This window comes from Calidris pugnax, unplaced genomic scaffold (assembly GCF_001431845.1).
Source record: "Calidris pugnax isolate Ruff unplaced genomic scaffold, ASM143184v1 scaffold262, whole genome shotgun sequence".
NCBI lineage: Eukaryota > Metazoa > Chordata > Aves > Charadriiformes > Scolopacidae > Calidris > Calidris pugnax.
This window is the reverse complement of record NW_015091043.1, coordinates 1231138-1253669: the sequence shown is the minus strand read 5'-3', so window position 1 is coordinate 1253669 and position 22532 is coordinate 1231138. Positions and strand designations below refer to the sequence as shown.

Below are 22532 nucleotides of genomic sequence, written 5' to 3'. Positions count from 1 at the left end.
CAGAATCATGTCTGAAAAGAATGGACACTTTCATGGGATTTCCTATCTTAAAGTGGGTTTTCACTTAAGAGACTCAAGATGCCATATGACAATCAATTCAGTTCCTTAATATCTTAATCTTTATTTATTTGGTCCATGGGTGGTTTTCCAGAGCCATCTGGAGACATTCAAAGTACTATTGCCAGTTTACAAGCCTTGGTCTTTTCACTACTATGAAAAAAAATCTGATTTGCAGTAGATAAATCATCTTGGGGTAATTTCTCTCCTTTGATGCAAGCACACTTCTTTATGAAGTCAGAACTTCTCTTATCAAATTAAATGGCAACAATACCTGAAGTTAAAAATCTTGTGGCAGCCTAAACCTGTAAGAACTACTTAGCCTGTGTTGTGCTTTGTTGCACAAGGGGTATATTGTGGTAAGGAAGATCAAAACACTATTGTAACGATTCAACTTGAATTTTTAAAGTGTTTTTCTCCTAAACATCCTCCCTCCTTCCTTAAATCTAGCCACCAGGGAATCTGCATTTGCTAAAAATTGGGAGGGGATTGCATCCCAATTCCTACATGGACTTCCAGCAGTAATAGCAAAAATTTCTGTTCAGAGTCCCACACGGATGCATCCTTTAATTACTACATATCACTCTGTGTTGTCTTCCTTAGGCAGGATCACTCATCCAGATACTCTTCCCAGTTAGAGATGTTTTTTAACACCTCAGTCAGAGCTCAGCCTGCTCAAGACCCTGCAGTTGCATATGGGACACATAAATGTCTCCTAGTAGTGGTACATCTGAAGGCTTCAGGCTTGAATACGCCTGAAAGCTAAAGAATCATAACAACAATAGGCCATTTCATGACAGCTTCTCCTGACTCATTTCTGTCTCCCTGTCTACACATTTTTTGCCTCATGGGTCAGGAAGGGAGAAAGCAGGGGAAATATTTTCTAGCGTTTACCTTTTAAGCCTTGATTTTTCTGTTTTCTTTGGATGATGCTCTCAAATTTCCTGACAGCAGAGTGCATCATTTGACACAAGACATTCTGTGTCAGTTATTTGCATTCATTCCTTTGCAGACAGCCTTTACTGCTGTCTGGGATTCAGCTAGAAGGTAGACCAAGAGAACACAAGAAATTAAATCAGCCTCCCATTGCCCCAGTCATGCATCTTCATTTCAAACATGTCTCCATCTTATCTGTTTTGCAGGAGACAACCGGACGCTTCTTTGAGAATCAGGCAAATTACCAGTGTGAGTCTGGCTACCAGCTGGTTGGGAGCTCCGTGTTTATCTGCCAAGCCAATCGGCAGTGGTACAGTGAATCACCTCCCTCCTGTGTTCCCCTCAGCTGTGGAAAACCACCACCCATCCAGCACGGCTACTCCAAGGGAGAAACTTTTGATATGGGCTCCAAAGTTGAGTTTTATTGTGATGAAGGCTATGAGCTGATTGGAGATGTGTCTTGGACATGTCAGAAGTCTGGGAAGTGGAGCAAAAAGCAAAGCCCAAAGTGTGTGCCAACAAAATGTCCAGAACCACCCGTGACAGAAAACCAGCTGGTCTTGAGGGAAGTAGCTTACCAAGTCGGTGTTGTAGAGTTCTCCTGCAAGGAGGGTTATGTTTTGCATGGCTCCTCTGTGCTGAAGTGCTTGCCCTCTCAACAGTGGAATGATTCCTTTCCCTTCTGCAAGGTTGTACAGTGTCCTGCACCTCCATACATCCCTTTTGGTGACCCCTTGATGTCATCGCTTCATTTTGGTAGCACTGTGAAATACATCTGCGTGGACGGGTTTTTACTGAAGGGTGAGTCTACCATCAGATGCCAGGCTGATGGCTTATGGAGCTTGCCTTTGCCAGAATGTATTCCTGTGGAGTGCCCCCAACCAGAAGAAATTCAGAATGGCATTGTTGATGTGCAGGGCCTCACCTTCCTTAGCACAGCCCTCTATACATGTAAACCAGGCTTTGAACTGGTAGGAAACACAACGATCCTCTGTGGAGAAGATGGCCAGTGGCTTGGAGGAAGGCCAGCCTGCAAACCTATCCAATGTCCGATGCCCAAGAAGATCCTCAATGGCAAATACTCATGCACAAACTTCCATTATGGGCAGACAGTTAGGTATTTCTGTGACAGGGGTTTCCAGCTCCAAGGGGAGGAAACTCTGAGATGCCTAGAGACAGGGGAGTGGAGTACAGAGGTTCCCTCCTGCAAAGCCATAAATTGCCAGCCCCCTCAGCCCATTGAGAATGGCTTTGTGGAGGGTGCAGATTATAGCTACGGGGCCATGGTCATTTACAGCTGTGTGCCAGGCTTCCAGCTGTCTGGCCTTGCCATGCAGACCTGTGAAGAATCGGGCTGGTCTAGCTCCACACCAACCTGCCTCCCAACAGACTGTGGCCTGCCTCCTCACATTGACTTTGGGGAGTACGTGCAGGTGAGACATGGGGAAAGACGTTCTGACCAGGAGAGTATTAGAGAGAGTCCCTCCCTTTTGCATATGTTACTGGCTGACAATTTGAAAGACTTCAAAAGTTCCTTGAAGGAGGACAGTGCAATGCAGCTCACCACCTTCTTATTTGGAACTATCATTTTATACACATGTTACTCTGGCTACGAGCTGCTGGGAAACCCTGTTCTAGCTTGCCAAGAAGATGGGGCTTGGAACGGCACTGCCCCAGCCTGCATTTCAATAGAGTGTGCCTTGCTGTCACCCCCAGAGAATGGTTTTTTACATTTCACTGAGAACACACTGGGCAGCGCCGTGCAGTACACCTGCAAGCCGGGGTTCACACTTGTTGGCTCTGACACACGACTGTGTTTGCCAAGCAGGCAGTGGAGTAGCACTGCTCCGTACTGCAAAGCAATAACCTGCAACTCTCCTGCCCAGCTTATGAATGGGAACATACGAGGAGAAAACTACACATATGGGAGTGTTGTCTACTATGAGTGTGATCCTGGGTACCAGCTAAATGGCCCCACAGAGAGAAGATGCCAAGAGAACCAGAAATGGGATGGCAGTGAACCGATTTGCATTCCTGTTTCCTGCAGCCCACCACCAGTTTTGGAGAATGGTCAGGTGACTGGAGAGGAGTACATGTTCCAGAGACGTACAGAGTACAGTTGCAATGAAGGTTTCCTGTTAGATGGGGACAGCAGTAGAGTCTGCCTTGCGAACGGAAGCTGGAGTGGAATTGCTCCAGTTTGCAAACCAGTGACCTGCCCTGTACCACTGCCTCTTGCCAATGGGAGAACTACTGGCTCAGATTTTGGCTTTAAGAAAGAAGTGCACTATCACTGCAACAAAGGATATAACCTGCGAGGAGTGTCTACACTTACTTGTCAGAGTGATGGTACCTGGGATTCAGAAGCTCCACACTGTGAGCCGGTCATTTGTGGACCTCCTGAAGACATCTCCCATGGCTTTCTGAATGGCTCAGGCTTTACCTATGGGGAATTTGCTGAGTATGTGTGCTTCCCTGGTTACGAGCTACATGGCAATCCTCAGCGGCAATGTTTGGCCAATGGCTCCTGGAGTGGAAGCCTTCCATCTTGCCTACCCTGTCTGTGTCCTACACCACAGATTCCAAATGGGGTCATTCTTGGTACAGATTTCAGCTGTGGGAAAAGTGCCCAGTTTCAGTGCCTGGAGGGCTTCAAACTGCTGGGGCCTTCTGAAGTCACCTGTGAGGCAGCTGGCAAGTGGAGCTCTGGGTTTCCTCGCTGCGGGCAGATTTCCTGCGGCTCTCCACCCATCATCCCCAACACATTTATCAATGGGAGCAGTGCTACAGATGAGAACACCATCATCTATACCTGCTTGACAGGTTTTGTCATGTCAGGGAGTCCAGAACTGACTTGTGTGGAGACTGGTGTCTGGAAGGAACCATACCCAAGCTGTGAGCTGTTAAGCTGTGGCCCACCACCTTCTGTCCCAAATGCAGAGGTTCTTGGGAACACTTACACCTATGGGAGCAAGGTCCAGTACAGGTAAGAATGCTGCTGCCATTCTGTTTCCATAAAATCTCTGAAGGAATGAAGATATAAGGTTGATGCACCCTCAGTGCAAGTGTTTAAAAGACCTGGAAGAAAAGTTGTGCCCTATCACATGCTCAGATTGAGAGAGTCCATGTTCCGATGCACATATGAAATGTAATTTGGACCACTGTCAAAACTGCAGCAAGGTATTTCAGCCTGTTGGCTGCAGTCCTCCACCACCCTTTGTTTCCCATTCCCCTTTGCATTCCTCTTCTGCCCTGAGAAACTGGTCTGGACATTGAGGTTTTCTTGGCAGGTGGCAGCAACAGTCAGCAGGGTGTGCAATTTTTCTCCCCTCTTGGGCACCCCATTTGTCTTTCTCCTGCTTCAGGTGCCTGTTGTAATACAGAAGGGCCAGTCTCTCTCTTATCCCATTTTCTGTATTGCAGCACTGCACTGTCAACAAGTGTTGCTGATGCAAAGTTCCTTCTTTGTCAGATATGAAAGAAGTTTTTGTTAATTTATTGAAGTGTGCACACTGCTGATCTTTCTCCAAGGTGAGGAATTCCATGACAGAAGGGGAGGTGTTTTTTGGCAGTAAAAGCAAATAACAGTATAGGACAGGACTGGGAGATGGCATGTGGATGACTTTAACAGGATCAGTCATTTCCATGCATCTTTAACAAGGTGAAGGGGGTGCTTGTGTCTGGCTTTCTACAAGTGAACACACTTGTGCAAGCCAGTTGAGTTGCTCTAGGTGAAGCACCATGTGAAACAGAACAAATCAGCCTTAAGCGTCTAAGCAAATGGCCTGAGGTCAGCCTAAGGCTTGATTTGTTCTTGGAAGAAAGTGAGATCATCTTCAGAATTGCTTTGCACTCACACACTGTATATCTAGGCAAAAGCCCTCCTTGAAAAGGGAGGGCCAGTGCAGGAGCTGCACCAAGGCATTTAGTACCCTCCAAGGACTAAAGCCACCAACTCACTTTCCGTTGCGGTGCTGCAGCAACATGAAGCAGCTGGAGATGAAGTCTGAAGCTTCCAGTTCTTGCAACAGAATAAACTCAGTCCGGGCATGCTTCTTACAGGGTTACCTTGACCTAATAGAGAAATCCCAAGGTGTGCTTATGAACAACTGCTGCTGAAAAATCACTGTCTGACTTTGTAATTTATGGGTTAGCTCATCTCTGGCTGTGACTGTGTGGTCAGGTCTTCATGCTGTGTTGCAGATGCCTGGAGGGTTACGCAATGGCAACAGAGGTGGATGTATGCATTTGCCAGGAAGATGGACAGTGGTCTCCTCAAAGTGTTTCCTGTTGCCCCAGAAAGTGTCCCCTCCCAGAAAATATCACCAATGTAATCATACTTGGGGACAACTTCACTGTGAACGCAAACATCACTTTGTCATGTGTAGAAGGCTATACTCTGGTGGGAGCAAGCACATCTACATGCAAGGTATGGTGTTATTTGCACTGTTTTATTTCGCTAGCTTTGTTGAATTCAAGAGCCCTCCTCATGCCCTTCTTAGCTTTTGGCGCTTAATTGCACACAAGAAAAAAGATTAAAGCATGTCCTACAAAATATAATGTTTCCTTGTTGCCCGGCAAGAGCAATTATTAGCTTTCCATGTATAGACTTTCAGAACTAGAAATTATTGATTTCTTCTTCCATCAAAAACGAATGCTAATTCCTTTTATCACATTTCAGAGAAAAAGTCATATCTGAGATTTTAAAAAATCATGTCCACAATTTCTAGTGTATTTTGAGGACTGTGTGCAGAGCTCTTTTTCTCCTGAATAACAGGCAGCACACATGTGCAGCTGCAGAAACGTGAACCTGTATGTTAAAAAGCAAGCATCCTCATCAGTTCTGCTAGTAACCTCTTGTTGCATTAGCTGTGGACAACCTTGATTTAAGCTTGTAAATAGACTCTTTAAAGTCAGTAAGTTCTGGTCATATGAGAAAAGCTGAGAATGCATGTTTTTGCAGAAGCAGCACTTCATAAGGAAAGGTTTTCCTTTTATTTTGCTGCTTCAAAGATGTGTGGAGGTAGGAGTAGGTGTGTTTGATGAGTGTCTCTTTTAGGTATCAGACTTCCCTTAGAGAATCTGGGAAAGCAGCTGAAGCCCTTAGTCATGGTCTTAGACATTCAGCCAGGAAAGAAATACACAACACAGAATCAGGCAGCTGTAGTTTGCACTATTCTCCTGATGTGTTCCCTGAGCTATTAGGTGCTCTTGTACAAGTGAACTGGCTTTTTCAAGCTGGCATTTCCCCATTAACTTTTTGTTCCTTCTGTCTCGTAAGTCTAAGCTGAACATTCCTGCCAAAGCTGAGCTCCAGTCTATGTTGACATCATAAAAGTGTTACTTAAATTACTGAGTTTTATTAAGGATTGCACAGATAATATTATATTAATCACATCTTTACACCCACAACCATTGGATACTCCTACTATGATTTTCCTAGCTTTTTCATTTAGATATGAATTAAGTATATAAAGTGGTGTCTTCACACTTCTAATTACATTTATTTTTCAGGAGAGTGGGATTTGGGCGCCATTGTTTTCTGATGACATCTGCATTCCTGTGTCCTGTGGGACCCCAGAGTCTCCAGAGCATGGATTTGTGGTTGGCACGAAATACAATTACAAAGACGTGGTTCTTTATAAATGTGATTCTGGCTATGAGTTACAAGTAAGCAATCTCAAATCTCCAGCACTCTAAACCTTTAGTTGTCATTTTCCGTTCTTATATGATGACTGTGAGAATCGATCACGTCTGGGCCATATTGATGTATTGCCTTAACTGCCACAGAAGTTGGATATCTGTTGCTGTTGTTGTTGGCATTGTCTGTAGAACACTCCTGGTGTATTTGGAATAGTCCTTGAATGACTTAAGGTATAAATGAAGCAAATGTAAGCAACCTGTTCAGGGAAATATGTTCAGCAGATACCTTTCGGTGTTGGTTGTTTATTTTTTATCTGAAGGTTGTTTCAGCCCTCTGCAATTACAGTGTTTCAGTGCCTTTCAGACTCAAAGCTCAGCCTTAAAACTCCTGATAAACTCCATTGCCCTCAGTTCTCTGATATTGCTGAATGGTATGAAAGTTATATCTCTTGTTTTAGTAAGGCAAAGAGATTCCAGTTTGTTCAACGGCAGCTTTATTTCCTGATGCAGAAGGGAACAAAGTTCTTGCCTGCCCATTGTTTTTATTATGAGCACTGGGCTCTTATCCCCACCTGAGCTCTGGAGCAGCACTGCTTTCCAGTTATCAGGACCCAGGCTAGCCAGTTCAGAGCTGCCTCCAGTGTGTTTCCAAAGGCTGCAGTGAATTCAGAAATGAAAGCACATTGCTGTGTCACAGCATGGCCTCCACTATACCCAGGTGATGGCACGATGGCACCCAGTTGTGTCCAGAGGTATGAAGTGCTGAGGTGTCTCCAGCACAGAAGCTGGCTCTTAATGCTGTATTTTGTGAGTACCAAGCAGAATGCAGTATTGTGCTTCCTTTGTCCTCTCATAACACCAATAACAAATTAAGACCTTCACACAAGTGAATTCTCTTGGACAGGAGTGAATTCACTCAGTCACTCAGTATGAAAATAAAGAGAGTTTAGAGAATGCTTAGGTAACGATAAATTTAACTTGCATTATGTTGCCGTGTACGTAATATGACTGGGGATGGAAGGGTGTGTTGGTATTTAGACAGGTAGAATTGCTGTTTTGAGTAATTTTTGGAGGTAATAAGCCAGTGCTTTCATGCAGTAGAAAGTTCTTCCAAGTTTTGTATGCCAGCTTTGCCAGCTAGCACCAATCTGTCTCCCTGCTGTTGAAGAGAAGTCCTGCTTTTTTTTCCTTTGGGAAGCAAACTGTTGGGTGTGATGCCATACAACACTCACTTCAAAAAGCTGCCCTTGTCAGTGGGTTTGCTTTGTAATGGAAGTACGTAACTTCAAGAGACAAATTTAGATGTTGTTCTCTATGTCCTGGAATGAAATAAGAAATAAATCCTGGGCTATTAATCTGGCTGTAAAGCCCATGCATAAGAAAGAAGTAACATTATTTATAAGCACATTTAAAGCATGAGTCTTTGGGATGTGGTCAGAATCAATATGTTATGTTTATAAAACACAAGCTTGTACTGTTGTTGGGAAAAAAGTGAGTTAGGTTTTCTCTAAGTCAGTCCCAGAGGGAGAAAATTTATCATCAATACACATTCTTGGGAACATGAGTGGTAAAACTGACAAGAAAGATGATGCTCCAGGGAGAAGGACAGGAAAACTGACTAACATAACAATAAATTTTTTCTTTATAAACAATACCAATCACTTTGCAGGAAAGAATTCTACCCTAAACTCGGCTGGTCAACTTGGGCTGTAGTATTTAACTATCTATTTACAAAGGGTTACATGTGGAGGGAAAACGTCCTGGCCTTGCAGGATACTGGAGATGATGGGAGAAAACTGTTGACTAAGTGAAGTTGTTCTTTGAGCATTTTCTCTTGTTTCACAGGGTGATGCAGAACGAACTTGCCAAGAAGACAAGCTTTGGAATGGCACGGTGCCAGTGTGCAGAAGTATGTTCCACCTGAATTTATCACTTAATGATGGTTGGGGTTAATTTTACACAATAGAAAACAATAATGTTCTTTTTGCTTTATAATCATCCTGCCTGCATTTGCATAAACATTTTTGGTAAGTACGACTGATAACAGCCTGGAAGAGTTGCAGAATTGCTGGTGTGTGCAGGTAATAGTGTGAAGGAAAGCACTACAACTTTCTGCCTTGCTCCAGTACCACTCAGAAAGCTGAGCAGACAGCTTCCAAGTTTAAATAGTTCTGATGGTTGAGGCCATGATTTCTGGGGTTACTGAGGACCTCTGAACATGTTGCCAGGAGTTGCGGGTACCCAGCAGTTAGCATCCTCAAATGTAACTCTATAGACACTTGTTCTCAAAGGCACTTCACTTTGGTGAGATGTCTGATGCACTCTGACTGCAGTGCCAAAATAGAAGTTGTCTACACAAATACTTCTTTGAACTTCAGCTGTTGGCTGTAAGTGGCAACAGTGGAATTTCCTGAGGCTTCCTGCCAGCACAGCCACTATAGATTTTGTCTTTTAGCAGGAACTGGAAGCACCAAGCATGATACTGTTCTGCTACTCAGGGGCAAATATCTGTGAATATCCAGATAAATGCTCTGTTCTTTCCCTTTTTCTCATCGTGAAACTTGTGGATGAACAGGAGAGGCCATATGCATTGTGCCTGATTGGAACATATTCCTTATGTTACAGGAGTATCATGTGGACCCCCAGATATGATAGAAGATGGATCTGTTGAGGGAGAGGAGTTCCTGTTTGGCAGTGAGGTTTTTTACAGCTGTGACCCTGGCTTTGAGCTACAGGGACCGAGCCGAAGGATTTGCCACGTTGACAAGAAGTGGACCCCCTCCGCCCCTTCTTGCACGCGTAAGTAGCAAGGGAACAACACGGTGGCAGTTTTCCAGGAGAGCCAGGGAACAAACTGAGAGAGTGCTTTTGCTGGCTCCCTCCCAGTCTCCCCCTCCAGCTGGAGGAAAAGCCAGCAGAGAGGTTCTCATTGGCAGTTCCCCTCTGATCTGAAGGGAGCTCCTTTTGGCACATTAAAATGGCACAAGCGTAGAGTCGTGCTCAGGTCAGCAGGGGAGGAGTGTGGCTGCATTGATTTTCCTTGCATTGTGGTGTGCAGGCCCTTCGACATCATGTGCTGGATGATTCACCTCTACCATGCCAAGGCTAATATATCCTGGCCACTTTATGTATCTGGGGCTCAAGATTCTTCTCCCTAGGACCAAATCTTGGCTCTCTGTGCAGCAGAAAGATGATTAATTGTGGGAGTATGGAAAGAAGGAATTATGACTTACTTCATACAATTTATAAATAAAATGCCAAGATTTTATAGTCTTTACCAATAAATCATTTCACATCTTCTCATGGTGATGTCATAGTCCTACCCTTTGCATTCTTCTCTCTCATCTTTGACTAGTTTGCCTGTTCTCCACAGTAAATGTGGGACAGGGGCAAGACAGGGGCAAGAACTACACTCATTTTTCTGGGGGATATCTTGAGATCACCTTCCACTGTACAGGGAGCAAAGGAGACTGCAAATGCAGCCTCTGGGCTGCTCAGAAGAAATATTCTGGATCACTCTGATGAAACATACCTGGTAGCTTACAACACCATCAGTTACATTTGGGCACATTTTCTTTCAGGTGTCTCCAGCCAGAACCCCAGGAGGGAGGGCAGGCAAGGCATTGTGTAACCATTCTCCACCTAATACTTCACAGCTTCTTTCAACCCATCTTTCCAGTAACTCAGTGCTTGAACAGGGGTGTCGGACAGTGTACAGCAGATATAATGGCCTTTCTTGTCTGTATAAAACAAAAAGGTTTTCTTCTCTCCTAGGAATTACTTGTGGAGTGCATCCCTCGATAGAGGAAGCAGAGGCCATTTCTACAGGGAGCACATACAGAAGTAATGTAACCTTTGTGTGCAACACAGGATACCATCTTGTTGGGCCCCAGAATATCACATGTCTTGCCAATGGGAGCTGGAGTAAACCCTTGCCCTCGTGTGAAGGTAACTGCTCAGTTTTGTGACCTGGCACATTCTGACCTGGGATAAGCAATAATACCTTCCTTATGCATTGCATATGATATGATACAGGGACTGAGCTGCTTTGGGGAAACAATTCTGTAATGTGCATAAAAAATGGTGCCTGCAAAACAAGTAGCACTGCCTGTTACAAGCTGAAAGGAGCTTAGGCATCATTTTTCCTAAGGTTTTAATCTGGAGTTTAACAAGCTTAATGTGAGATGAGGTTACTTGCCATCTCAGAAAATCAAACCCCTAACAAATGGTGATGGACTGCAAGGACAAGTGACTTTTCTCCCAGTGGCCTTTTGTAGTCAATTATTAAGTTGATGTTCTTTTTCTGAACTTTGGACACCAAGAACAGTCTCAGCTGCTCAGCCTTTAACCTCCACACTCCTCACGTGAACAAACACCATGAATGCATGAAATGTATTACTTTGCTAATCACTGCTTTCGGGTGCTCCCTCAGTACGTCCTGTCGCTCATGCCACAAAGCAGAGTAAGAGCTGAGCAAGAACTGTCTGTGTCAAATAGAGTAAGCAGTAGTGGGTGGAAACAAGGCTGTCAACAGAAAAAGAGAACAAAAACTTAAGATCCCAAATTTGAACAGATAGCCTGTATTGTTGAATGACTCTGTTCAAAAATGCAAAGCCTACAGAAACTTATTAAATTGCAATATCATTAAGTATGAGTGTTCTCCATTCCTGGCCTCTTTGCCATGAAAATGCAAAGTCTGGACTTCATGCTTCTCCTTTTCTCTCAGAAACACAGTACATTTTCTCCCATCACACTTCCTTTCAGGCTGTTCTTGAATCACAGAATGATATGGGGTTGGAAGGGAGATCCTCTGGAGATCACCTAGGCCAACCCCCCTGTCAGAGCAGGTCCACCTAGAGCAGGTTGCACAGGAACATGTCCAGGCGGGTTTTGAATGTCTCCAGAGACAGAGACTCCACCACCTCTCTGGGCAGCCTGCGTCCTGTCTCTGCTGCAGATACCCCAGGTCTCACAAGCTAGACTCTAGACCCAGCGTTCTCCTTGATTTTTGTAGTTGCTACTGGCATTCTTACGTGGAGCTGACATGTTGATGTCTCCACCCCAGCTGTACACACAGATTCAGGGAGAAGCAGTGTGCTGTGACAGCTTCACTGAAGTAAGACAGGTAATGATCTCCCACTCAAGGCAGATGTTAGGTTCCTGTCACCGGAGCCATGAAAACTGCATGAACGTTGGGCAACCACACAATGTGCAGATCATTGTGCACTGCAGTGCCCTAATGCTTTGCAGACCTTAGAGTAGCAGCCTGGGACGTTGATAGGGGACATTCACATCAGGAAGGAGGTCTCTAGTACCTAGCCAGGCACCTAAGAAAAGTCACATGCTAACATCACTGAACAGATGTCAAGAAGACCATCTTGAACAAGGTTGTGCACAGCCACTTCACCAGCTCCTCTCTTCCTCTTGCCTGATGGCCTATCTGATAGTTTAATTTTCAAAAAGAAAATGGGACACACAACATAGTCTCTTGTGTAGCAGTGGTAACCCAGCTTGGACTGCCTACCTGCTGGCTTCAGAAACACAGTTGAGAATCTTGTGGGGGTCAACTACTAATATACATCTTGCACCAAGTCTGTCCTGCACCTCATCTGGATTTATTGTGAGGTGAAAAGGAAGGCACAAAGGGCTGCAAGTTTCTGGAGTGTCTGTCAGTGGCAAGAATGAAACACTTCCATGGTCTGCCCCACTGATCCCAATATGAAGTCATAAATGTGTCCTCTCCTTCTCAGCACTGCCACATTTTGCTGATCTGAAAAACACGTGGCTGTGGCTTTTTTCCATCACTGGGAGGAGCTCCTTCCCTAGCTTGGCTACGTTTCCTTCCCAGGGCTACTGAACTCTCCCTCTTCATGATTTATTAGTCTGTGGCTGCTACTTTAAACATACTGTGTGAGTAATTCACGAAGTGTTGGAAGTCCAGGTCTAATATCAAGATTAATTAATGAGAGCTCTTCCTTTGCAGAGACCAGATGCAAAGTTCCAGTTCCCTTGCTCAATGGGAAGGCAGTTTATGAAAACAATACGGTTGGCAGTACAATAACATATTTCTGCGAGAAGGGATACAGCTTGGAAGGGGAACCTGCGGCAGAGTGCACAAGAGATGGAAGATGGAGTAACCCCTTGCCTCTCTGTAAACGTGTGTGTTTGCTTTGTAATGAAAAAGTTATCTCAATTTGTAAGCACCAAAGGCTAGGCTGCTCCTTACTTAAACTGACAGTAAATGAGAGCAACCGCTGCAGATCTTTGTGGAAATGTACTGTAATTTTCTTCCAGAGTGGCCATAAGCAGAAGTAGTCACTTGTAGTTTAAAAAATTGGTTTTGTCTACATTGGGAGATTTGTTGGTGTGTATCCCATTTTTACAGAGGAATAAAGGGAGCAGTTACTGAAACACGTTAAAGCATTAACTTAGATCTGAGTGTATTTTTTTGACAGTAAAAGACCAAGCTGTGTTCTGCGTAGCTCCCTTTAGTTGGAAAGCTGACATAACATGGAGTCAATAGTAGTCAACCACTTGATATATGAGGAGCAGGTGAGAGAAAAGTTTGGAGGAGAAGGCAAAAGGGAGACTTTCGTGTTGTTTACAATTGACTATTGGGAGAGTGTTAAGAAAAAGGAGCCAGACTCTTCTCAGAGGTGCATAGTGGTAGGATGAGAGGCATTGACACAAGTTGCAACAAAGGAAATTTCAATTAAGTATTTGAAGAAACCTTTCACCATCATAGCAGTCAAAGGCAGGAGCAGGGACCCAGAGAGGACATGGAATCTCCATCTTGGAGACACTCAAATTTCAGCTGGTCAGGTCCCAGAGCAAGTCTTAGCATGATTAACTGAGACATTTCATTTTTGTATTACAAAGGACTTGTAGTATTTTAGTTTCAGGAAACTGACATCAATCTTTGCTGTATATAGAGTCCAACCTTTTCCACGTTTCATGATGAGATCAGTAGACCATGCAAATATAGCTCAGTGAGCTTACAGCCAGCAATAAATAAGATTATCAGAGAAATTCTAAGCTCTCATGAATATTATTGTAAGTCTCTACTCAAATACCTGGTTTTTTGCTACTCTTTATTGGTCCAGCCTTGCAGAAAAAAAAGTAGGATAGCTCTGGCTCTTTTTTATTGTAAGGTTATGGTAAACAGGAAGGACAAGAGAATGGTTTGTTAGTAACAAGTAGGATATTCCCAACTTAAATCCTTAGTATGTTTTCTACTGGCATTAGTAGAGTAAGGTAGCAAGCCATGTGACAGCAGAGAATCAAACCTTTATTAATTATTTTATGACCCAAATCTCATAACTTTAATCAAATTACAAATTGAACTAGTGTGCAGCATCCATTTCTATTGCTTTTCATATTATGTGGTTTTGGAATTTGCAGAAACTATTCTAAAGTATCCTCTTCCTTCCATCCCTTTTTTCCTCCCTTCTCCTTTTTACCCACACCATTTCTTTGAACAGCAAACCCTTGTCCTGTGCCTTTCGTAATCCCAGAGAACGCCCTTCTGTCCGAGGTGGATTTTTATGTTGGTCAGAACGTATCCATCAGGTGCAGGGAAGGCTACCAGCTGAAAGGGCAGTCTGTGATCACCTGTAACGCTGATGAGACATGGACTCCAGCAACAGCTAAGTGTGAAAGTAAGTACACAAGGTGCAGTTCCACAGGGGCTTAGTACTTCCCAGAGGGCTGGTGGCCACAGGTGTATCACACAGGAGCGTGTCACAGTGTTGACACAGTACAGATGTGTCAACACAGCTCTCCACGTAGGTACAGTTATTCTAGAAGAAGAGAGCTTTTGTCTGCTTTGCCATTTGGAGACGTGGGTTGCTCCAAGAGATTCAGGCACATAAAAGCTACCTAAGAAGCTTTACAGAAGAGCTATTTCTTCTTTCTTTCTAACAGAGTTGTTTAAAAGGATCCAGTATATGTCTATGTAGGTTGATGCCCCAAGAGCATTCGTCCTACTGTCTACTGTGCCCTACTGTAATTTTCTTCTCAGTTTACCTTTTGCAAGTAGTGGAGCTGGAATTGTTTGTTGGATACCCTAAATATCCCGAGAATGATTGTGTGCAATTACTGATGATGAGGCAAGGGTTGGAGGGAGAGGTGCTGCCTTTTCCTGTGTTTATTGACATCAACAGAATGCATAGTGTCCGTTTGCAGGCATATATGAAAGCTTTTTGGCTTCTGGCAAGCAATATTGTTTAGTTCAGACACTGACATCACCTCACCTCTACAAACCCAGTCTTATGTATATGCTGGGACCATCTGAAAGCTTCTGGTCTGTTTGGTGGATATAGCCATTGTTGCCTTACCTAAGACTGCTGTTCCTGGCCGTCTCCCTGCTCACTGGGTGTACGTACAGGTTCTCCTGTACAGGTCTCCATGTCTGCACCATGAAGACATCCTACTTACTGATGTCCTTTGTGCAAAGTGCTGTGTCCAGGGTTAGGATCTGTATCATGCAGGCATTGCAGCTCACCAGCCTCAGGGTGATTTCTTTTGTTTAGAGATATCTTGTGGCCCCCCGGCCCACATAGAGAATGCTCTGATTCGTGGTAGCTTCTATCAGTATGGAGACATGATCACCTACTCATGCTACAGCGGGTACATGCTGGAGGGGCCTCTGCGGAGCATTTGCTTAGAAAATGGAACATGGACAACACCACCTACCTGCAAAGGTAAGTCCTTTTTATGAACAGAAGCACATCTTAACTTGCCATAAGCACACAGGTGTCATCCTAGAGCAGTAAAAATGAAAGTGAAATTTTTGCTAGTTTCTGTTCAGTCATGGTTTCACTGAGGGCACTGACGGCTGAGTACTGGTTTATTTCCAAGTGAAAGAGAGGGCTTCCACAATTTTTTTCTCTTTAGTCCCTTATAATCTTACAGGTACTTTCACTATAACCTTGTATCCCACACCCAAGATCCTCTCTCCTCACATCTTTTGTGAGAAAGTGATAGGTCCAAGTCATCTTTTTGACATGCTGAGCTGTTTCACATAAACACTGCCAGTCAATTTTTCACAGCCAAAGATCAAATACAGTAGAAAACAAAAGTGAGAGATCCAGTAGGTGCTTAGTGTCTCCCACTGTGTTTAGAGCTTGGCAGCTCCTGAATATTGTTTTGCAATAAAATACTTAAGGATAGCTTGATACAGCTCACTAAATAATACACACTAAGTATACTGCAGAATATTCATAGTTTTAACAAAATACCAAAGACAAAGTGTAGCCTTTCCACCACCAGGAAAATGTCAGGTTTTGGTTTGTTGAGCTAAAAAATTAACTTGTTTAAATTACAGAATTAATTCTTCTACACAGAGGGTACAAACAAATAAGAAGTTTTGAACAGAAAAGGGGGGAAAGCAACACAAAACGTAGAAGAGATGATAAACTAAGCAGTTAAAACCAGGTATAAGGATCTTCAAACACTAATTTAAAACCAAGGACGAGGCATAGCAAAAGGGTTCCAGGGCCACAGGGCTTTGATGGAAGAGACCTTGCCATCTGCCATTTCCATATCAGAAGCCTGCTGCTGGGTAGCTGTAGAGCAGCTGCACTCTGAAGTCTTATCTCAGATGGTGTAACAGCAACCATACTACAAACTTAGCCCTGGGTATTTTGTTTAGAAATGTGAGTATTTAAAGGGAAAAATCTGAGGGCACATCAGTGGCCAGTTACAAGCAGCCCCATTCCCTCAGCTCGAGAACTCCCACAGAAGAGGAAGGGTGTCAGAACACTCATCTGAGAACATGACAGCCATCATCAAAGTTGTCAGGTCTTCCTCCCTCCTTGGTGATTTTCTGTTTCAGCCAGAAGCCCTTTGGAAAAGGAGAATTCTATGCTGGGCTAAGCCTGGATATTCAGGGTTCCCTCATCAGTTTTTTACATTAATTTTGACAGCAAAATATTATGAACAGGAAGACCTAGACAAGCTGAGTTGCCCTACTCTATGAAAGCAGGCACTCTGTTAATATTCTGTATCTGGTAGTTACAATTGCCTTGCCTAAAAATCATGGATCAGTAGATCATTTTGAGAAGAGAGACCCGGAGCCCAAAGAAGTGGGCTTGTAACTTCTGCATGTTTCAGGAATAGAGAGATGGCTCCTGAAAAGCAGGTTTTTCCTGGTTATGTGACCATGGCTTGCCATTGGCATGAAGAATCACCTCTTGAGTAACCAAATAGAGAGGATCTACAGTGAAAGCACCTTCTGAGTTACTTCAGATGTTAAGAGGTATCCAAAAGTCCTGTTAGAAATTTACACTCCCCAAGGCACTGAGCACTTTGTGAAAAGTTTGCCAAGTATCTCGTCATTTCTTTCTAAACTGTGATCAAGGCATCTCTGCGTAATAGCTACTCTACCTAAGATAGAATTGATTAGCAAAATTATTTGGATATTATCTCTTCAGATTGTAACACTTCGGATTCTTCAGCTTCCCCTCTAATATTGCTAGCTTTACTTTTTATTCTTATTTAACATTTATTAGATGCACAGAACCCTGCTTTATGCCAAGGAATGTAGTTTTCTGCTAGGAGAGGTTCTTGTCACTGGTTACTAGCAACCTGGAAGGGCTGATCTGCAAAGCACTGTCAAACATGTCCTGTTTGCAACATATTGGAGATTACTGGGACTGTCCAGAGGAGTAAGTATTAAGGAAAATAATTTCAAAAACCAAAGTGATGAGGTGGGTAGAAGATCAGCGTGTAGGGCAGGAAAACAAAGCAGAATAACCTGTCTTTTGGTGTGTTAAGGGAAAGGAATAACAACTTCCCCCCTCTTCTTTCACCTAAAAGGGGAACTGAAAAGGACCAAAGATGTTTCTGAGAGGACTGACCTGTGTTTTTGTGACACATGTCAAAATAATCTTTCAAAACTGCTTTATAATTCATTTGAGGTATTTGCCTAACAAAAGGCCTACAGGACCCAAGCCTTTGTGGTCTACATCAGAAGCGACATGAAAGCACTCTTTGTAATGATTCATGCAGCATTTCTTGTTTTTGGCTCTGAGAGTTGATTATTAATGTGTCCTAGGCCTGCTTGAAACGTTCGTGCCCGGTTGAACAGGTTAGTTAACGTAAATATTATAATTAAAGAGCAGACTTCGTTAGCTTCTTTGGGAGAGCTCTCACCACAGCTGCACTTGCCTGAATCACTGCTGGTTAGAGGTTGCAGGCCAGATTCTGATCTGAGTTTCAGGGGTGAGAAGTATTAGCCTGGATCTGCCGATTGTAAACGCCTGCAGGACTCGGCAGGCTGCACACATGCACACGGCTTGTCTGGCTTGCAGGTTTTTTCTCTCTGAAATGCTCTAAAATCTCTCTTGTCTATTTGCCCTCTGCCCACATCTTGCTATCTGGGAGTGGTCAGCCTGGAGCTACCAACCAAACAGTTCATACCCCATCAGCAAACGAGAGGATTATGTGAGGGCAGCTGAGACATGGAGGAAATTGTTCACTTGCAACCACAGGAAAGGTTTTTGGCAAAGCTGAGAGCAGATATCAGAAATTATTTTTTCCCCTTCTTAACCATGTTTGTCTTGCAGTGGGGCAATGCTTTTGAATCCTGTGGAGATAACTCTCAGGCACGGATTTACAGGGGGATCTCAAAGGTTAAGACTGATACCATGGATGTGAGATCTGCTACTACTAACCAAAGTCACAGTTAATGGTTCCCATTCTCTCTCCAGCACATCAGGACTGCGTTTGCCCTGCATGTTTTTACAATGGCAAAAAAGAGAATGAGATCCCAGCCCAACTTCCTGCCCCAAGCCTTTCTCCAGTCTTGTGTGTCGAGTGAAGAATAATCCCCACAGCCACAGACACACAGTCTCTGCCTGCCTAAATTGGTGTATAACAAGTGCACACCTAGGGATGGTACTGTCTTACTCATTCAATTTCACAACCAGGGCCTGGGCAGAAATCCAGGAGAAATCTATCTCTGCAGAGATCCTGGGTTGCTGAGCAGAATGGAGTTGCCATCCAAAGTGACTTTTGTGAAAATACCTGCATCTTTGCCATTGACAGAGAGAGAGAAAATACATTTCAGAGACCATTTTACATGGGCTTTGAATTTAACATGGGATACCATTAATACACAAGCCTTTTACCTCCCATCCCTCTATATGTTAATCAGATATTGTTAAAGTGGTGTGGATCACACAAACCATTAAATGGTTTTTGATTCAACTTCCATAATTTTTCATTGCACAGAGGAAATCTGGTTGGCACACTATTCTGCTTTAGTCAACACCAAGAGACAAGCTGTCCGCATAGCCATAGGTATTTTTACAACAAAAATTGCTCAAATTACCTGTTAAAATATTGCAACTTCTGTGAACCTGCCAGGGCCTAAGGTCTTTTCCCATTCTCGTTATCAGCAGACATTTGATGGGAAGGCTTTGAAACTGAAAAATAACATGGCAAAAGCTTTGGCCTTATTTCAACAGACTCCAAGCCGTAGCTTGCAGCTTGGCATGGCTTAACTGCAAGAGTGACTCAAGTTTGGCTCTATCAGGGGAAGATTTGCATTCTTTTCAAAGTGGAGCTCAGGTCTGAACAGTGTTTCAGTATGCTAAACCATTGTTTGTATTTAATACTAACATTGGACAAGATCTGAAACACTCAAAGCCTAAACTCTTATTTTGCTCACCTAGTAACTAATTAAAGATAGGATGCAATTAACAGTTCACACTGAGTTTCCTGAGGTTGCTCTGTGTTCATAACTACCACTAATTAGAAGTTAGCCTGATTACTTATTTGTTCTGTAGTATCATCTCAAAGCCACAATTTTTGGTCTTCTGTATATAGTATTTACACCAACATGACAAGGATTGTACTTCCTCCAATGATCTTCAAGTCTAATATGTTTGTTCTTAGCTTGACACCTGATTTTGTAATGTAGTCCTGCGTTCCTAGCCAAGATACGGTGCGGTGTCGTACAAACAATGAAGTCCAAAGCCTGGCCAGTTCAGGTAACCTATTGGGCTAGCCTGGTAGAGTCCACTTCAAATTCCTCATTTTTATGATCAGGTGCTTATTAACAGGTGTGTGAGCCAAGGAGCACCAGCTGGCGTGGATGCTAAGTGAAGTTTATAATCACATTTTGGGTTCCACAGGTAAACACTTCACTGTGCCACTGCTGCACCCTTGTTGGTCACTCCTCATTATGCTGCATGATAGTGCAATTAAAATTGCTTGTTCTACCACAGTGTGTAATCTTGCTTTCAACAAACCCTATATTATGCTAGACAGCATTATCTTGGTGTTTCATACCAAGGGTAGAAGAAAGTTTGATTTTATTTTAGGGTTAATTTAGAAGAGAGAGAAAAAAAAAGGGTAACAGGTTTTGTTTGGGGTGGAGTTTTTTTGTACACAACCATCCAACAAATTCCTCATCCATTGAAAAGTCCACTCATCAAATCTATATCTCTCCAATTTAGAGAGAATAATGTTGGGGGGGACCATGTCAAAGGCCTTACAGAAGTCCAGATAGGTGACATCTGTAGCTCTTCCCCTGATCACTGATGTAGTCCCTCCGTTATAGAAAGCCTCTAGGTTGGTCAGGCAGGACTTGCACTTGGTGAAGCTGTCGCAAATCACCTCCCTGTCCTCCGTGTCCCTTAGCATAGCTTCAAGGAGGATCTGTTCCATGATCTTCCCAGGCACAGAGGTGATTGATTGTCTCCTCTGTTCCCTTGCTCTTGCTCACAGTACCTAGTCAGACATACAGAGCCAGAAAACAACGTAGCCCTTGAAATCATGAACCTCACTGCATTTGTTGGTTCTACTCTAAACTTTACAACTGCGAAGATGTGTGCAAGATGCTGAATTACTAAGCTTCTAATTATCTCTCTTGCATTTGTTTGTCATGAAATTGTATTGTTTTCAGCTGTCTGTCGGTTCCCGTGTCAGAATGGTGGCATCTGTGAGCGACCAAACGCCTGCTCCTGTCCGGACGGCTGGATGGGTCGTCTCTGTGAAGAGCGTATGTATACCATCCCTAAGTGTAATTTTAAGGATGTTGTAGGAAAGACAAGTGAATTTACTGCAGTGAACTGGGTGGGAAAATTAAAGGCATGAGGGCCAAAACCATAAAAATCGTTACTTTATTCTGCTTGACGAATTAGAACAGAAAGGATTAACTCATTGCTTCTTTGTGGACAAATGACCATTCCCTGACATCTCCAAACCAAAAAAAGCACTTTTTTAATTGATGTGATTTTGTGTGTGGGTGCTCTTTCACTTACGGTTGAAGAACAGCCTGCTTCAGTTCTCCAAAGTCTATTTATAGTAGTTTGGGGGAAAGAACAGGAGTTTGAACAGAGAGAAGTGAGTGTTTTCCTGGTGGATGCATTTGTTTCTTGGCTTCCTTTTTATTTTTCTGTGATTACGAACCGGATGAATTCATGTTCAAATAATACAACTGTGTCACCTTTCCCATGCTGTCCTTCCTGACCTGCGTACCTGCACCCCACAAATTCTGGGCTGGCCTTTTGTGGCCTTGCTCTCTGAATATTTAGAGAACTGAATCTGTTCTGATTGAAAAGAACCAAATCTGACTCTTGGGTCAGTCAGTGATTCCTTGGGTGACATTGGGAATGCCAGTTTATGCCATGTTTCCCATTTTCTTCATGATGATCTTAGCACAAGGAATTTGGGAGAGCTAACCCTTTCGTGCTGTTGTAGCTGCTGCATGGGAAGCCTCATTACTGTACACATAGTTAGGCATGGTCTATGTGGGTAGAAAACGAGTGTATTTAGTACTCAGTATGGCCTTGACTTAAAGTTTTAGCCTGTCCAAGAACACCTGCAGCTGAGGTGGTGTCACTGTCACAGCTCCAAGTATACATGGAGACCCACAAAAAGATGTGGCATCTCCTGCTGTAGTTCATGGAGAGGAATGTGCTTCACGCATTGTGCTAGGCAGATGTATCACATCTTAAAATGGTCCTCTCAATCTTCTTCTGCACCTTTCGAGTCTTCTCCAGCAGCGTCAGTCCCACGTGGCACAAATTAGCTGTAGACACAGAACGAGGAGAAGTAGTTCAGCAAGTTTTGTCCTCCTGCACTTAGAGAAACTCCAGCTATGTTGTGCATGCACACAGCCCTTCCCTTGCTGTCCCCGTGTCTGTCACTGCCACCGTAGACAGACACCCACCCTCAGTCCTGCCTGCTTCACAGTTTCAGCAGGAGAGGGGTGAGCCTCTGTCCGGCAGAACTGTGTTTGGTGTGCCACGGTTGGTTTCCTTACCTTACCATTAGTAGTGATATATTTAATGCGTTCTTCAGGACCAGAGGACAAATTTTATGCCCCTAGTCGTTTTGATCTGTCATCCCAATTCAGACCCTGCTTTCCTGTATGAGGAAAATGAAGAGGCAGCTGACTAGCAAGATCACACTTCATGCAGACACAGGCACTAGCTCGCTCTCTCCTTTTTTTTTTTTTTTCCTTTACTTTGGCATAGGTAGTGAGGAAAAGGGAAAAGGATACCCATAATTGATTAGTGCCGTCTCAATTTTGCAGCATTGCTTGTCAAGTAAGGTGCACCATTGAACAGAAAAGATAGGTTTAGTCTCTGGAGTTGAGTGTCTGTTCTGGAAGTCAAAGGGATTTTTGAGTGCTAGCATTGAGCACTGATCTGTCAGGATCAGGCCACATGTGAGGCTGCAGAGCTCTGACTGAATTCAGTCACCTTGTGATTCACAGTACATTTCACAGATAACAACATAGATTCATCTTCCTGAGAGAGGCCTGGTCACTCTAAGAAACATGCAGAGCACTACTAGTTTAAGGATATAAACAAGTAATTCTGGGTGATACGGGTTAATCCCAGGAGCTCTGTGGAAATTCACTGTTCTTTTCTAAGCAGGCT

The 22532-nt window shown here is 43.6% G+C and overlaps 1 protein-coding gene across 1 annotated transcript in view; it reads left to right on the top strand.

Moving 5' to 3' along the window:
• SVEP1 (sushi, von Willebrand factor type A, EGF and pentraxin domain containing 1) overlaps nt 1-22532 on the top strand; it is a 131896-nt gene that overhangs the window by 100889 nt on the left and 8475 nt on the right. The window contains exons 38-47 of the mRNA XM_014956427.1: nt 1200-3979; nt 5197-5422; nt 6508-6663; nt 8482-8545; nt 9262-9435; nt 10411-10584; nt 12620-12793; nt 14118-14294; nt 15168-15338; nt 20549-20644. Coding sequence (XP_014811913.1) covers nt 1200-3979; nt 5197-5422; nt 6508-6663; nt 8482-8545; nt 9262-9435; nt 10411-10584; nt 12620-12793; nt 14118-14294; nt 15168-15338; nt 20549-20644 — 4192 coding nt within the window. The remainder of the gene's footprint in view (nt 1-1199; nt 3980-5196; nt 5423-6507; nt 6664-8481; nt 8546-9261; nt 9436-10410; nt 10585-12619; nt 12794-14117; nt 14295-15167; nt 15339-20548; nt 20645-22532) is intronic.